Source organism: Bison bison, unplaced genomic scaffold (genome assembly GCF_000754665.1).
Source record: "Bison bison bison isolate TAMUID 2011002044 unplaced genomic scaffold, Bison_UMD1.0 scf7180017864141, whole genome shotgun sequence".
Classification (NCBI taxonomy): Eukaryota; Metazoa; Chordata; class Mammalia; order Artiodactyla; family Bovidae; genus Bison; species Bison bison.
In genome coordinates this window covers 1,347,997-1,365,642 of record NW_011494713.1, presented here as the reverse complement: position 1 = coordinate 1,365,642, position 17,646 = coordinate 1,347,997, and the positions used below count along the sequence as shown (strand labels likewise).

At 43.9% G+C, this 17,646-nt stretch overlaps 1 protein-coding gene across 1 annotated transcript in view; it reads left to right on the top strand.

Moving 5' to 3' along the window:
* Positions 1-17,621, top strand: part of NTRK2 (neurotrophic tyrosine kinase, receptor, type 2) — a 406,992-nt gene extending 389,371 nt beyond the window's left edge. Inside the window, exons 16-17 of the mRNA XM_010840046.1 lie at positions 14,717-14,875; positions 15,756-17,621. Coding sequence (XP_010838348.1) covers positions 14,717-14,875; positions 15,756-15,941 — 345 coding nt within the window. The 3' untranslated portion in view covers positions 15,942-17,621. The remainder of the gene's footprint in view (positions 1-14,716; positions 14,876-15,755) is intronic.
* The last annotated feature ends 25 nt before the right edge of the window (positions 17,622-17,646 follow it).

Sequence of the window (17,646 nt, the reverse complement as noted above, 5' to 3'; positions counted from 1 at the left end):
CCTTGATGTACTCCTTTCCTGATTTGGAACCAGTCTGTTGTTCCATGTCCAGTTCTAACTGTTGCTTCTTGACCTGCATACAGATTTCTCAAGAGGCAGGTCAGGTGGTCTGATATTCCCGTCTCTTTCAGAATTTTTGAGTTTGTTGTGATCCACACATTCAAAGGCTTTGGCATAGTCAATAAAGTGGAAGTAGATGTTTTTCTGGAACTCTCTTGCTTTTTCGATGATCCAACAGATGTTGGTAGTTTGATCTCTGGTTCCTCTACCTTTTCACACAACACAGCCAAAAAAAAAAATAATAGAGAAAATAAATAAATAAATAAAAGGAGAAAAGTGATGGAGCAGTTAGGAAGCTGACACAGTGACCGAGGGAGAGAAAGTACCCAACCAGGAAATCAACATAGGGGTGGAAATAAATGAAGAGAGTTGAGATGTCTTTTGAAGGATATCCTCAGAAGGACTTCTTAGAGTTCACCAACCCCTGACTGCATGCTTCATGCCTTCCAGGAAGGGATAAAAGTGATGTCTCCCACTCTCAATCTGTGGCTAAGCCACTGATTCCATTCCATCACATGCTGCTGATGGTGATTCCTGACTTATGTGTCCTCGGCATCCCTGTGTTGGCTCAGCTTGTGGTTCAGGGCAGCTCAGGGAGATCAGATGTGTAAAGTGTTTGGCTGAGCCTGTAGTACATGCTATTTGGATTTTGACCATTGGCCAGAAAGCTTAACACACCCTTGCCATCACAGCCTGTATGGAGCAGTGTGACCAACTCCTTCTCAGGAAACTTCAACAGAGACTCAGGACCTTGATCTTCTTTGACAACCTTCTCTCCTGCCCTTTCCCAATACTCTCCCTTTCCTGTGACCCTCTGGACACAGTGGCAAATGTTCAGGCATCCTAATATCAACTTCTAAATGGAAGGGGGCTGGAAGCAAGAGTAAATTAAGGAGTGGACAGAAAGGCACCAGTGTCACAAGCCCTAGCTGTTGTTAGCATCAATTCCCCACCTTGTGTTATGATTATAGAACAAGCTCCCGAGGGCAAGGACCTAATCTCATCCAATGCTGTTTCCCCACAGTGCATGTAGTACTTAGATGTAAGTGAGTTGATATGTACTAAAATAAAGCCACGTGGATTGGGTGTTACCACATAAGACATTTAATTTCAGCTGCCTCACTGGAGCCTCACAGATAATGACAGGGTCTCTCTTCTATATGTGAAAAACCTAGGGCTTCGAGGGAGGTGATGCCTTGGCCAAAGTCACATGGAGAGTCTTGTCAGCACCAGAGAAGACCCCCGGGCTGTGATGCAGGACACCATGCTGGGCACCCCCAGGAGGGAGTGTCTACATGGACCACAGTAGGAAAGGGGCCCCTCAGGCCTGTGTAGGATCCTGGTTCAGGCTTATTGTTGTCATCCCAAAGCGATTGCTAGAATATTTCTTTTTGCCTATTTCTGGCCACTGGGCTGTTTACCAGCTTTTCTAGAACTTAGCATGTTGGGAAAGGGTATAGGCTTGATTCAGGCTTCTAAGATTTCGTTCCTATGTATATGTGATGAAAGATACTATGATAGGAAGTATTTATTTACACTCACTTAGTAACTAGCTGAGCTACAGCAAGAAACCAGATCTGTTGACTCTGCTGCTGCTGCTGCTAAGTCACTTCAGTCGTGTCCAACTCTGTGCGACCCCATAGACGGCAGCCCACCAGGCTCCCCCGTCCTGGGATTCTCCAGGCAAGAACACTGGAGTGGGTTGCCATTTCCTTCTCCAGTGCATGAAAGTGAAAAGTCAAAGTGAAGTCGCTCAGTCGTGTCTGACTCTTGGCGACCTACAACACTTTAATTTCTGCCACCAATGCCTCTCAAACAAGTATCTGCCTAGACTCTGGACACAAGTTGGCATGTCCAGAACAGGAGCTCATGAAGGTACAAAATCAGCACGTCCCAGGTTTCTGAAGTATCCATTTTAATACATGACTGAGGGAGAAATCATCACTTTTCTTAATGTGCTGTGGAATCAAATGCAACAGTGATTATATAAGATGTTAAAGATGAAATAAAGTCTTTATTTATCTTTAAATTTCTTTAAAGACTTTAAAGAAATTCCACAGTGGCCCTAAGCACCTTGTGCTAGGCCTGGAGACACATGGTCCTAGTTCCTCCCCAACCGCTGGTCTTTTACTTCTTTCTGCAGTTGTAGGTGCTTTGGTGCGATGGCTTAAGAGGCATCCAGAGACACTGATTTTCCATTACACTCAGCAGCCACTGTTATTAACTGTTTGCTGTCCATTCTGAAAAGAAAAGCTGCTGGTCAGAAGCTGAGTTTCAGTTTCACAATCACAAAACAGCTGTTTCTTATAATATGTGCATTTTCTATGGGTATATTTTATCTGTAGATATGTTGGGAGAGGTACGAAAAAATGAAATTTAAGTGTGAGTATTGTCTTTAGCACAGAACATCATGTACAGCATGAGGACTCAGTAATTGAGAGTTACTTGTATTACATGACTTCTTAGCTTTCACAATCATCCTAAGAAATCACAGTGTCTATTATAACCAAGGTCACAATTGCTGCACATTTCATATATCACAGACATAGCAGAAAAGGACCCATAATGATGCCAGGCAGGCATTCAGAGCTCCCTGGAGAAAGTAGCTTTCCCATTAATGTTACATTCACGTGGACACAGACATCAGTTTCTGTATCAGAATGAACTGGGAAGAAAGATAACTTACTCATTTTTAACGGGCTCTGGTGTATTAAGTCCTCATCTCTGGTTAATGATGGAATGTGCATTCTGACAGGGTCCTCAGTGTTAACTAACAAGCTGGAGTTAATGGTGGAACAGATGTGTGGTGTCCAGCCAGAAACCTTATTTCCCCATGTACTAAACAGAATGCCTTGAGAATAGCAAGAATCACAGTAGCTACCACTGATACTGAGAATGCTGTTTGTAGTACAGAGAAGCTTCCCCCCCTCCCCACACACTGTTGGAAAATCACTGATTTCTTCCTTTACTTAAAGTTAGCTGGAATCCAGCCTTTCTGAGTTATTTCCATAGAAGCAATTTCACATTGGAATTTTGGAACTAAACCAACATACTGTGACCACCTAGATAGTGACACAAATCTATATAGTTTCTGCTTTCCTGGTTGTCTTTGCTCGTGACTGGTCAGTCTCTGTTGGCTTTTCACTATGAAAGGATGCAATGCTTTGGTCTCAAGTACTAAAGAGTCAGATGATCTCTTGGGCTAAAACCCATAATGCTTAAGAGGCTGTAAGCTCAGTAATATTGAACACTAAAATAATGGCAGGATGAGGCATGTTTTGTTAGAATGTACAAGTTCCCATTGCTGAGTGGTGTAGGGGTACAGGGACCACACGTCAGGCTGCCTGCTGTCTTCATTCTTTCCAAAGGCTTCATCCTCCCATTGATTCACCTGGGAAACTCCCCATCAAAATGGATAAGAGTTAGTGGGGTAAGGAGTGGGGAGGTAGCCAGAGAAAGGGGGATGTTAAGGCAATGGCACCCCACTCCAGTACTCTTGCCTGGAAAACCCCATGGATGGAGGAGCCTGGTAGGCTGCAGTCCATGGGGTTGCTAAGAGTCGGATATGACTGAGTGACTTCACTTTCACTTTTCACTTGCATGCATTGGAGAAGGAAATGGCAACCCACTCCAGTGTTCTTGCCTGGAGAATCCCAGGGATGGGAGCCTGGTGGGCTGCTGTCTATGGGGTCGCACAGAGTCGGACATGACTGAAGTGACTTAGCATTAGCATTAGCATCACTGTTTAATTTCACTTTATTGATAAAATGAAGAATCCTCATTTCTAGATCCCAATGTGATTCTTAAACATAGTTTAAGCTTAAAAATTGCAGTTTTAAGCTTTACTGAGAGAAGACTTCTTTGCTCCTGATTGGAGAGAATGTAAAATCAAGTGAAAACTACACTCACTTCTAAGACTAGGGTGGTTGGCTCTTGAAACTGTATAGAGAGCACAAGCAGGGGCAACAGGACCCATGAGGGATGTCGCTTGAGGTGACATGGAGTCTGGGAAGTCCTTCTGCCTTTATCTACAAATGATGGGGAAGTCCCAGGGTCTGCTTACTCTCTCTTAGCTACCCCCAGAGGAGCTGGGGTAGAGTTGGTGGACAAGATGAGGACTGAGATTGCCCTGAGGTTTGCAGGGAAACAAGCTGAATCTGGGGCTGTTATGGAACAACAGCATCTGCTAAGTTCTGGAATCAGTTGATAACAGGGAAACTGTCAAAATCTACCTAAGAAGGGAAGAGAGCAGTGGCTTGGGCCTTCACTTGCAGGCATGAACAAACTGATGTGCGTGTGTGCTAAGTCACTTCAATTGTGTCCAATTCTTTGTGACCTTATGAAATGCAGCCTGCCAGGCTCCTCTATCCATGGGATTCTTCAGGCAAGAATACTGGAGTGGGCTGCCATGCCCTCCTCCAGGGGATCTTCCTGATGCAGGGATTGAACTTGCATCTCTTGTCTACCTGCCTGGGAGGTGAGTTCTTTACCAGTAGCACCACTTGGGAAGCCCTGAAAATCTGACTGAAGACTACAGATCTGCCTTCTGCCCCAGAATTGTGCATCTTCTCATTTTGGGAGCTGTTCTTGCTCCTCCTGGGAGTGTTCTGGAATCAGAAGGGGGAGCAGTAGCAAGCAGAGTGCTGTGGACTGAGTGTGTCCCTCCCCACCAAATTTAGGTCTTGAAGCCCTAACCCCTATGTGGCTGCATTTAAAAACAGAGTCTCTGAGGAAGTAATTGAGGTCAAATGAGGTCACAGAGTGGGGCCCCATCAGCAGGATTAGTGTCCTTATAAGAAGAGACATCAGAAGCTCATACTCTCCCTGCAGTCACACAAGCTACACAAAGTTGCTAGGAAACCAGAGGTCTCACCAGAGACTGAACTGGCTGGAAACTTGATGCTGGGTTCTAGTACTGTGAGAAAATAAATGTCTTGTTTTAGCTCCCCAGTCCATGGCATTTTGTTATGGCAGCCTCAGCAAATGAATGCAGAGAGCCTTTCCTAGCCCTGAGTCTGACTCCATATCAGACTGGAGGCAGAATGCTTCTGGAGAGACGGGTCCTGGTGTAGACTCTGCCTTCTAACCTGTGTGGTCTCTGGTAGGTCACATTGCCTCTGGGACCGGAGATTCCTCATCTCTTAAACTGAGATGAAAGGACATGCTTGGCTTACCCCAGAAGATTACCAGGAAATCAAATTCTTAGTGTAACAACAGCTAATATGTTTTGAACTTTTGTTATTAATGTGTACCAGGTGTTATCCTGAGAGCTTTATGACATATAGTTAAATTCACCTTTTTTAGTGTACAGTTGTGAGTTTTGGCAAACAGTCATTTAACTGCCACCACAATCAGAGTTCAAAACGTTGTCATCACCACCCTCAATTCCCTCATACATCTGTAAGACAAGCTCCCACCCAAATTCCCAGGCCCTGACAACCATAGGTTTTCTAGGCCTATAGCTCTATCTTCTCAAGAATGTCATACAAATGGTATCACACTGTGGCACCACAAAGCTTTTCTAATATCAACTCGTTGAATCTTCACAACCATATTCTGAGGTATGTACCATTATTATACAATTAATAGATATGGAAGTGCTATGAAAAAGCAGAAAATGTATACAAACAGAAGGGATTTTCCCACTATTTATATTATTATTTCATGGTGAACAAAGACAAAATGAATTCTCATTGGGAAAAAACATTCAGAAAATATTTTGACTAACCCAGAAACCACTTGACTTGAAATTAGTGTCACACCCTCTATGACCAGATTGATAAAAGATAACGGAAGATTTTCTAGGCTGTAAGTGACAGCGATTTCAGGTGAGGCAATAATCATTTCCCACTGGAAGAGAGAGGGTGACCAGGCTATCCTCGGCACTCCTCCTGACCCCATTCATTCATGGCTGTGTTCACGGAGCTCTGTTCACTCACAACATCTAGGAAGGGCTGAATCACTTCCCATGGAGTATCCTCTGGTTTGGTAGCCACACACCACAAAAGCAGCCATCACTCTTTGTAATAGGAGATGTGATCCTGGATATGGTCATAAAGTATTCACAGTCTGACCACAGCAGTCCCAAGTTCTCCAAGGAGAAGATTTTGCACAAATTGTTTCTCTCTCTCTTTTTTTTTAACTTCCTATTACAGATGCAGTACATAATAAATAAATACATAAGGTCCAACTATTTCTTAAAATTTACAGATATCATGAATTTTTAAGGAACAGCTCAGGAGAAACTGCAGAAACAAAGCAAGTGGGTGTAGAGTGTGATCAGGAGATCTAGGAGTTTCTTCAATATTTAATGCAGCCAAAAGCCTCTGACAGCTAATCATCCCTTAATGGGGCTTGGCCTTTGGCCTGCCTGTTTCTAAGGGAGTAAAATGTTTGGCTTCCAAATGAGTTATCACTCACTCACTAAAGACCACAAGTTGAACGTGGCCTCCCAGGCATCGTTGATCTTTGCTCCTTGAGTTTAGAAGGTCCCACATTAGCTGTGTTGTTGTTGTTTAGTTGCTAAATCATGTCCAAGTCTTTGTGACCCCATTGACCACAGCCCACCAGGCTCTTCTGTCCATGGGATTTCCCAGCATTGGAGTGGGTTGCCCTTTCTTTCTCCAGGGGATCTTCCCAACCAGGGGAATGGACCCACATCTCTTGTGTTGGCAGGCAGATTCTTCTTTACCATTGACCCACTTTATTCGCCTTTAAATTCACCTTTACAAAGCCAGCTGGGTGCTTGCTTTGGATCTATAGAGGGGCTCCAGCCTACCACCATGCCTCTGAGATTCACAGAGGGGAGAGTAAGCATCACCGTGGTTGGAGAATGAGCTGTGGGGAGGACAAGAATGATGCTTTGGGAGATAAAAGAATTAGGCAAAACAAAGGGCAATGTTGGCATTTGAAAGGGGACTAGACAAGTGAAATTTGAGAGACGATTCAGAGCAAGGGACTCAGAGATAGAGTGGGAGGATCCACACTAAAATAGATGCTGTCAGAGAAGAGGAGACAGTGAGGCAGCAAGGAAGGTGGTAGATGAGTTTTACGTGACGCTCTACAGGAGAATGAGAGCTATGCTTGTTACCTCCTCTCATCAACCAGTGTACCTGGAAAACAGATCGCATATTCCTCTTCAACTTGTACCTGGGATAAAGATACTTTGTGTGTTTGTTAAAAAAAAAAAAAAAATAAGAAAGAACCTAAGCTCCAAAAAATAGTGGATTATTATTGCTGCTGGTCACCAATTCATGTCTCCACTTGCTCAGCAAGTTCTTTGACCTTCCTAAATCCTAGTTTGCCAGTGTAGAAAAATAAACCCATTGCACGTTAAGCGATGGGGAAATTTCCACAATCTATAACCTAGTGACCAAAGAGTATGTACCCAAAGAGTATTTCTTGGGTAAGAAATAAATATTGTAGTTAAACTGATTGGATGTGTCCAAGTTGATTTAAAAATAGTAAAATTATTGATTTCTGACACAAGACAGTTACGAAGGCCCTTTTAGGATTTTGTCCAGGATTTGTTGTTCAAACACCTTTCAAACACATAGATTTAAAGGATGCTCAGGTCTAGGTGTTTCTCCAAGAACAGTTTACTTTTTTCACCAGATCATCCTATATACATGTCACCATCAAAATTATGAGGTGTCACAGAAATAAATATTTAGAACCAAACAAACAGTTCTTTTCATAGATGTTTTAATGACAGAATCCATTATTTTCCATAACTTGATTTACTTTAGGCAGTATGGAATTTTTTTTTTCCCTTTATGGACACTGGCTCCAGACATTGTTCTGATTAGCTTCACTGATTTAAGCAAGTCACAATGATTAGCAGCCTTGATGGCCAGCCAGTCTTTCCTTTTCCATCATTTAACTTTCCAAGTCTAAGGCTCTGTCCTTTTTCTCCAACTTCAGAGGATATGAGATGTCAGTCAGCATCTTACAGAGCAACATTCCCTCATGTTATTCATTATGACATCTTCCTAAACTTCACTCCCAGATCAACTAGCACAAAGTCTGCACCATAGACTCCCCCATCTACTGTACAGATGGTAATGTACAGAATTGTACATTAATGTATAGGATGTACAGAGGAATGAATGGGATTTCATACACAGCTTAAAGAGTTTTTATACTCCCTGTGAATACCAGTATTTTGGATTACATTTTATTAAGAAGTTTTGAATTTCACTGAATGGTTCTTATTTGGGGTGTCTATTAGGTTAGGCAGTTTCCAACCATTTAATCTAAGGGCAGTTCTATGACGAGTTTAGAGAAGTTATTGGCAAATGGATGGGAAATTACTGAATGCTGATCTCTTTGAAGGAACATATTGAAAATTCCTCCCCAAATATCAACACTCAGAAGAAACTCGAAGACATGGTCTGCTTACCAACCAATGTCCCCCAAGTCTTGCCAGCCATTAAGTGATCGGCAGCCTTCCCTCTTGGGCATGTGATCCATTAGCAAGAATAGGGAGTGCCCTCAGTATTACCAGAGCTGTGCTAAGGGGTGCTGGGTTCCCTGGCACTTAGAAATATCGCTGAGCTATAGCAGGGAGGATAAGTTCCTTGAAGTGATGGAACTTGAACTTGTCTTTAAGAGACATTCCAGAGCAGGTAGAAAAACAGATCAAACTTTCCAAAAGGCATGAGTAGGTTTGGCCTGGGTGAGGAGCCACAGCTGTTTGCTGGCTGAATTCAGGGCATGAACTGGAGATTGCAGAAGCCTGAAACACAAAGTGAGCCATCAGAATGAGCCACAGGGTGTCCTGGGGGAGGGGTTATGTGTATGGCTCTAGATAAGCCACTCCAACTCTCTGAATTTAGGGGCATTATTTATAATATGAAGGCAAGCCGATGTCTACTCAAGAGGGTAATTACTGGGCTCAAGTCAAACCACTGAGCAGAAATTCTTTGTAAAGGTAAGCTGCTGTGTGGTGACAGATGATTATGGTGGGAAAGTAGTGGCAAGTGGTTAATTACAGAGCGAAAATTCCAGTCTCTTGGGTTGAGGAAAATAAAAACTGTAAGCCAAGTCAGCTCTCCAGTTAAGTGGATTTTCCCATGTTGTATCAGCTCCTTCTGGTACATTTAGTGAAGAGCACATTCCTGACCAAGGTTGATCACTGGAAGGTCTCTCCTGGCACCACTGTGTGTCTGGCAATCAGAGCAGCAGTTCTGACTCCCCATGTCATACTTGGGATCACTTTCCATCTCACAAATATTTAAGCAAGAGTGTGAGGGCCAGCTGCCAAGTTGCACAATACAGGACAAATACCTCATTGTGTTTGTCGCTGCACAGTATGTGGTGTTGTGAGATCCAAAACCACCCGGTGACTGTGACTGGAATGCGACGGTATTCTGTAACCAGGGTGGCTCTTTCTTTTTATTTTTGGGGGGCCACTTTTGTGACATGATCCAAACTCCTGAGAAAAGGTGGCAAAACAAATACTCGGATATGTTCTAAGTGGGTTTAGAAAACTCGTGAACCCTGTCTGAACTTTTATTAGAAGCTCCCACCACTGGCCCATTTGACATTAGAACAAGGAAAGCATTATTTATAATGGCATGTGTGAAATCTCAGAGGGGGTTCTTGGAAACATTAGAGTGAAAAATCTGTCCCAAAGAGACTGCAAGTGTAAAATAAATGATCAGATGGGAAAACATGTAAATCAAAATTTGAATCCTTTTTTTTTTCCTCCGTTAAAGGACACAGGAGCCTTTTCTTTGGCTATGAGCAACACAGGACAGAGAACCTGTGAGAGAAGTGGTTGTAATGAGAGGTGCCCTACAGTACTGGTCACTGCAGAGGGAGGACGTGACCGCCCTCCGTGGGAAACCAGTAGTGTTGACTCTTCTTAATGTATCTAGAATGGCTGCTTCCCACTGAGAGAATAAGATAATAAAGGCTCCAGAGAAAGAAGCAACACCTAGAAATAATTTAGGGCATTAAAATTCATAAAGAGCCCTCACAAATATTGTCTGCTTGAGTATTTAGCTTATGATAACCCTGCTGCTGCTGCGTTGCTTCAGTTGTGTCTGACTCTGTGCAACTCCATAGACGGTAGCCCACCAGGCTCCTCCGTCCCTGGGATTCTCCAGGCAAGAACACTGGAGTGGGTTGCCATTTCCTTCTCCAATCCATGATAGTGAAAAGTGAAAGTGAAGTCGCTCAGTTGTGTCCGACTCTTAGTGACCCCATGGACTGCAGCTCACCAGGCTCCTCCATCCATGGGATTTTCCAGGCAAAAGTACTGGAGTGGGGTGCCATTGCCTTCTCCTTATGATAACCCTAGGAGGTATATATTCTTTGTTACCCACATTTTATAGTTGAAAAAACTAGGACACAGAGAGGTTTGGCAACTGGTTAAGTTTATCCAGCTAGGAAATAGTATATGGAGTAGTATGTATTGGAGCCCAGCATTTCATTTGGGTTAGTTCCCAGACCAGGGATCAAACCTGTGCCCCTTGCAGTGAAAGTGCAGGGTCTTAACTACTGGACCACCAGGGAATTCCCTATTTTGCTTTTTAAGTGCAGGGTCTTAACCACTGGACCACCAGGGAATTCCCTATTTTGCTTTTTAAATTGAAGTATACGCATTCTATTTGTCTGGTGGTTTAGTTGCTTATTTATGCCTGACTCTTGCAACCCCAAGACTGTAGCCTACCAGGCTCCTCTGTCCATGGGATTTCCCAGGTAAGAATACTGGAGTGGGTTGCCATTTCCTTCTCCAGGGGATCTTCCTGACCCAGGAACTGAACCCTGGTCTCCTGCATTGCAGGCAGCCTCCGGCATTGCAGCAGATTCTTTACTGACTGAGCCACCAGGGAAGCCCTTCTATACTTATACAACATAACTAATTGATGTACTGCAAAATGGTCACCACAGAATAAATCTAGTTAATAGTTGTCTACTTAATATAGGTCAAATTTGTTTGTTGTTGTGAGGAAAACTCTCAGGATCTACTTTCAAATATGCAATATAGTATATTTACTATAGTCACCATGCTGTACATTGTACCCCCAGGACTTACTTTACAGCTGGAAGTCTGGGCCTTTTGGCCCCCATCTAAAGTCATGAGTTGAGTATTGTCCACTGCACCACAGCTGGGAACACACAAAGAATACAAAAGCTGCCATCTTCATAGTTTAATGTGTCCCAAAGTGGGATTTTTACTGTCTAGTTCTAGGAATGTATGTAAGTGGCTCTTTCTCTCTCTTTCTCCCCTACAAAACACATTTAAATTAATTCAGTTCACTAAGTTAAACAAAGTTAAATCTATTCTTTCTGCCAAACTCCTGGGACACTTCAAGGGAATTCTGTTCATTGTGGATCTCCAAGAAATAAGGAGAGTTACAGATTATGGTATATTTGACACCTCTGACCTAGGAACACATGTGGAGAGAGTGTGTGTGTGTGTATGTGTGTGTGTGTGTGTGTGCACGCTCAGGTGTGTCCAACTCTTTGCAACTCCATGGACTCTAGCCCTCCAGGCTCTGCTGTCCATGGAATTTTCCAGGCAAGAATACTGGCCATTTGCTCCTCCAGGAGATCTTCTCCACCCAGGGAATGAACCCATGTCTCCTGCACTGGCAGGCGGGTTGTTTACCACTGTGCCACCTGGGAAGACCCTGACCTAAGAGCAGGTGTGGAGAGCTAGCTCTTAATACTTTGAGGGTGAAGTAGCCAAAAGAACACCACATTGGTCCATAATTATGGATACTATGGAGAAGACAGGATTTCCCTGTCTTCTCTTTACTGCTGCTGCTGCTAAGTCGCATCAGTCGTGTCTGACTCTAGTGACCCCATGGACTGCAGCCTACCAGGCTCCTCCGTCCAAGGGATTTTCCAGGCAAGAGTACTGGAATTGCTACCAGCAACTGCCATTGCTACCACAGATCAACTATTCATTGGATGTATTCTTGCCTGGAGAATCCCATGGACAGGGGAATCTGGCAGGCTACAATCAATGGGATCACAAAGAGTCAGACACAAATGAAGCAACTGAGCATGCATTATCTGATTTCAACATTTTTCTAATTCTAATTTCAATAATTTCTCTATCCCCATACAAGATAGAATTATGTCTTTTCACTAAAAAGCTAGGCAGAGACCTCTCACTCCATGTCACTCTGCACCACGTAGCTCCCCACACTGCCTCCCACATTGGTGCTGGGGTGTGGGCTGCCAGCACCTGGGGGCCCATACCAGCTTGGTGTCCCAGTGTTTGTAAGTATCTGAAAATGTTGGTAGATTTCCTTTCCCAAAGTCCTGGGTACATGGGGTTTCAGGGTTGCAGAGCTGAGTGGATATCCATCAGCCAGAAACATGCCCACGTGGCTGTCCCACTATGACCACCAGCATCCCTTCTGCTCAACCTGGGTTGTACAGGTTGTGTTTTGGACATCAACCCTGGTGGTGAGTACCATTATCACTTACAGGCATGTCCAGGCAGCTCCATGAGGGAAATCAGTGTCATTTACCAGTGACTGCCTGCCCCTGCAGAAGGAGGAAAGAGTGATGAAATTGAAATCTGATGGAAGGCAACAAGCCCACACTCAGCACCTGAACTTTGGATGCATTTAAACCCTGAAGAGTGAAACTACAGGGGCACCCTAACCCTGTGCCGGCAAGTTACGTCTCCGCTTGTCACACCCGTATTTTTCGTACAGAGAAAGGAGGGCACCCTTTCACATGTGCGCTTTCTTTGCTAATAAGAGCATCATTTGAAATTACCAACAAATTAGACATCTCTGACACTCTCCACTCCTTGGACTTCAGAGTGGAGCAGCATTTTTTAGGCACTGTTAGTCCATTTTCTTCCCTTAATGAGTCAGAAATGAGAATTATTATTGTTGTTGCTTGGTTGTGTCAGACTCTTTTCGACCCCACGGACTGCAGCACTTCAGGCCTCCCTGTCCTTTACTATCTCCTGGAGTTTGCTCAAAGTCATATCCATCGAGCCAGTGATGCCACCCAACCATCTCATCCTCTGTTGTCCCCTTCTCCTTCTACCTTCAGTCTTTCCCAACATCAGGGTCTTTTCCAGAGTCAACTCTTTACATCAGGTGGCCAAAATATTGGAGCTTCAGCTTCAGCATCAGTCCTTCCAATGAATATTCAGGGTTAATTTTCTTTAGGATTGACTGATTTAATCTCCTTGCTGTCCAAGGGACACTGAGAATTGTAATTGGGCAGAAACTCTATGTGGCATTGGTCTCAGAACTCAGGGGCTGGCAGTTGTCGGGGGAGTCTAATTCCTGAAGTCCTATGAACGCAACCACTGCCCCACTGTCCGCTTGGCATTTGGGCAGGTAGTGCTGGGGTTCACCAGCATGAAAAGCGGGACCTGCACCCACAGGCCGATGGTGCATAAATCTGATCTCGGTTCAAAAATCAAATAGCCTTGATGGGCTACAAGCCTATACATGGAATTCTTACATTTTCTCCAGGAAGTAGGAAATAATAAATCTCTTTGGTCAAAGTTTTCTTCACCTGTGCTAATGCTGTTGCCGTGTAATGCCTCAGCCTTGGCGTTTTTACTAAAATGGGCTTTTCAAGACCCATACTTGTCTCTGAGTTTAAGCTTGCACTCCTCATTGCACTGCGGGCCAATAATCGAGATATGAGTCGTTGGGGCAAGGAATAACCACTTTATTCAGAAGGCCAGCAGACCAAGAAGATGGCAGGCTCATGCCCCAAAGAGCCGTCTTGCCTGTGTTAAAATTCAGACTTTTTTATACTAAGAGGGGAGGGAATAAAGTCAAGCATTTCCTGGTTCCCATCTGCCTCTGGAGGGGTGTGTTAAATTCTTCCTCCCAGCAGTGGAGGAAGGGCCTGGTCGGGATGTTTCCTGTGAATTAAACAAAGGTATTTTAGCTTAATGCTCATTAGCTGGGAAGCAGGATTCCCAGAGATGGGCCATTACATATAATTTAAGCTTATACGCAGCATCCCTTTAGTGATTAACTTGTAATAGAATACAAAATGTTCTTCCCTATTACATACTTACCAATTTACTTTTGTAAATCACTTCAGTTGAAGTGCCATAGTAAAGTCTTGAACTCAAAGACCTGATTTCTTTGTGTCCATAGCAACCTGAACCTCAGTTGCCTCATCTGTAAAATGGGAATAGTCATTTCAGCCCTGACCATTGCTGGGTTGTGACAAGGATGTTCAAGACAGCTCTGTGTGATCTCCTGACAGTTTAAAGCATAAGGAAGCTGTGGCTTTGCTAAGGAAACAGAGTCCCTTGGTGGGTCATTTTGGATCCTGAACCCTCATTATCTTGGCCAAAGTTATCTTGTTAATTAGACAATCAAGTCATTCTCATACCAGAAAGTATGTGCATTTGTGTTTTATACAAGATGAATATCCACCCAATCACCATCTCTGCCCCTATATAGTTTTGAGAAAGAGAATTGCAAACAGTATGAGAAAAAATACTTTGACCACTCTTTGCCCTCTGTCTCTGTTGCTTGAGATGATAAATTGTATTTCCCTTATGCCTTATAAACAGTTAAAATTAATAAATACAAATAAAGGGGAAAAATGCACCCCATCTCCCTTCCACACTTTTTCCCCTGATGATGGGAACTTGGTTTTCAGGTGACTGATGCCGTCCTGCTTACCCCTTTTCTGCCAGGTTGGTGGCCACACAATGCTGCCCATTCGCTGGATGCCCCCAGAGAGCATCATGTACAGGAAGTTCACCACCGAAAGTGACGTTTGGAGCCTGGGGGTCGTGTTGTGGGAGATCTTCACGTACGGGAAACAGCCCTGGTACCAGCTGTCGAACAACGAGGTGCGTGTGTGGTGAGCAGCACCAAGATGCCTAGAGGACTAACACTGAAAGATATCCCTGGGCTGGAAGCCAGGAAATGCTCTCCTGTGGCGTCCCTGTGGCTTTGTTGGGAGCAGCACCTCCCCATGGCCTGCCATGTACCTAAGTATCATGGTCACTCTCCAAACGTAAGAGTCTGGAAAGAGAAAAGTACAGCATTTGCTGATGTGCCTGTGATTCTCTGACGCGGGGATCCAGGAGTCATTCCGTGCTGTTCATCTAGGAAATTGATAGCAGATGTGGCATTTTGGCACCCTGAGAGTCCAGCTAGCTTTTTGGTATTATTCCAAGAAGCTTTCAAACTTCTCTCCTTTTTTGCACATTTCACTGGTACATTACTTCTAGTGAAAAACTCAAGCATTTTGTTTTTCTTTTCTAATCCTTTTGCAATTATGTCTATATTTAAACATTACTTCTTGGTCAGGCACCTCACTTCTTCAGGTCCAAGTCTGTCTTTTATCCAGTGCCATTATCCAAAATGACTGCTAATTTCTGTACCCTGGGACTCCCTGGCACAAAAGTGACCCTGGTTCCATCTCAGGCCAGTACAACTGAAACCCATTGGAATTCCAGGGTGTGGTTTGGGAGGGTTCCATCTAGATAAATTATTTCTCCACCACTTTGGTGAAATCAGTGTGACTTGAAAAATGGATATGAACCCATCAAGTTAATCATGATATGCAAACCTAGAACAATTGTTCTCTTCCTTCTAAAAAAAAAAAAAAAGAAAGAAACACTAAGTGGGTTTCTTTAAAGTAACCCTCTCTTTGCACTGACATTTATTGCATCCACATTGTTTTTCCTCTGGTCTGACCCTGTCTCTGTGCTCTACTCCATCCAGGTGATAGAATGCATCACTCAGGGCCGAGTCCTGCAGCGACCTCGAACATGCCCCCAGGAAGTCTACGAGCTGATGCTGGGGTGCTGGCAGCGAGAGCCCCATATGAGGAAGAACATCAAGGGCATCCACACCCTCCTTCAGAACTTAGCCAAGGCATCCCCAGTCTACCTGGATATTCTAGGGTAGGGTCCATTCCCCCAGACCAGTCCTTCCCAAAGCACTTCCTCAGTTGGGCCGAGAGGATGAACGTCTTTTAACTGCCGCTCGATGCCATCAATCCGCTGTTCTTTGCTCTGACAGTATTAACAACAAAGACACCGAGAAGCTTTCCGAGGGAAGCAACGTGTACTTCTCCACCTGTAGACACAGTATGGACTTCTTTTTAGCATTCTCTTTCTCTCTTTCCATCTCCCTTGGTTTATTCCCTAGTTTGGGGGGGGGGTTTTCCCTTTATTTTTTGTCTTCCTTGCTTTACAACCTCACCTTTTCTTTTTTAATCAATCTGGCTTCTGCATTACTATTAACTCTGCATAGACAAAGGCCTTAACAAACCTAATTTGTTATATCAGCAGACACTCCAGTTTGCCCACCACAACTAACAATGCCTTGTTGTATTCCTGCCTTTGATGTGGATGAAAAAAAGGGAAAACAAATATTTGACTTAAACTTTGTCACTTTTGCTGTACAGACACCGAGAGTTTCTATGGATTCACTTCTATTTATTTATTATTATTATTACTGTTCTTATTGTTTTGGGATGACTTAAGCCTGTGTATGAAAAAGGAAAACTTGTGTTCAATTTGGGAAGCCTTTATCTATGGGAGATTAAGACCAGAGAGAAAGAAGATTTATTATAAACCACAGTATGGGAAGAACAAAGACAACCATTGGAATCTACTGGCGTCAGTTTCAACTTAAGAAAACCCAGCCACTGGTAGCTGGGAGGAATGTATCGGGCACCTTCCCCCAAGGACCTTTCTGAGGAGTATAAAGACTGTTGAACTCTGTGCCATGGACTATTCTTTTCCCATCACCGGAAATGCTAGAGTGTAGTACAGAGAAAATATGGCTTCTGGGAGGCAAGATGGCACACAGCACGTTCCGACAGTCTCATCTTGTAGGCCATGGTGATGGCACTGGTTTGTTTTGCCGAGTGTTATACACGGAGCCTTTGTCAAGTTGAGGTGGATTCTCGTCCAGAGATCATTTCAGGGTCAGATGGGAAAGCCAAGGACTTGGAAAAGAGAGGACAAGCTCTAAACTCGGAGGCAAGTTTCTCTTACACTGAACTTTACAGACAGCACTTCCTTCGACCCCTGCCCTCCACCCCACCCATCCATCCAACTGTGCAAGCAAAACTGTGCATGGTCTTCGTCAATTAATACCTTGTGTGCATAAACTACCACTCCAGACATCGTGCCCGGATATGTAGAGCAGATCCGTAAAAGGTATAACTTAAATAATTATGGGAAGCTAATTGAATTCATCAGCTGAGTATAAATGTCTCTGGGTCATATGGTGGTGATGGGTTGTTAACAAATACGGACCCTGAAACTTGGATATCCTCAACGACATCCCACTCACTGTGGGGCTGGGGGAAGGGGAAAATCAACCCCCAAGGGAGAAGAAACCTCGCCCACCCTGGGGGTATCACAGGCATTGATGTTCAGTGTACACAGGCTGAGACCTTGCTCTGGGCTCTGGTTGGGAGAGTGGTTTCATTCTAAATGTACTCCATTGTCAATAAGCCGTTTTGTTCTTTTCACTGCATTTTAAAAAAGTAAAAATTAGGCACAGCATACCAATGGGGGGCTATGCCCAGACTGAGCTTTGGAGGTGTGCTTCTGGGCATAGTCACAGGTTTTGCAAAAAGAGGTTGTAAATTTAAATA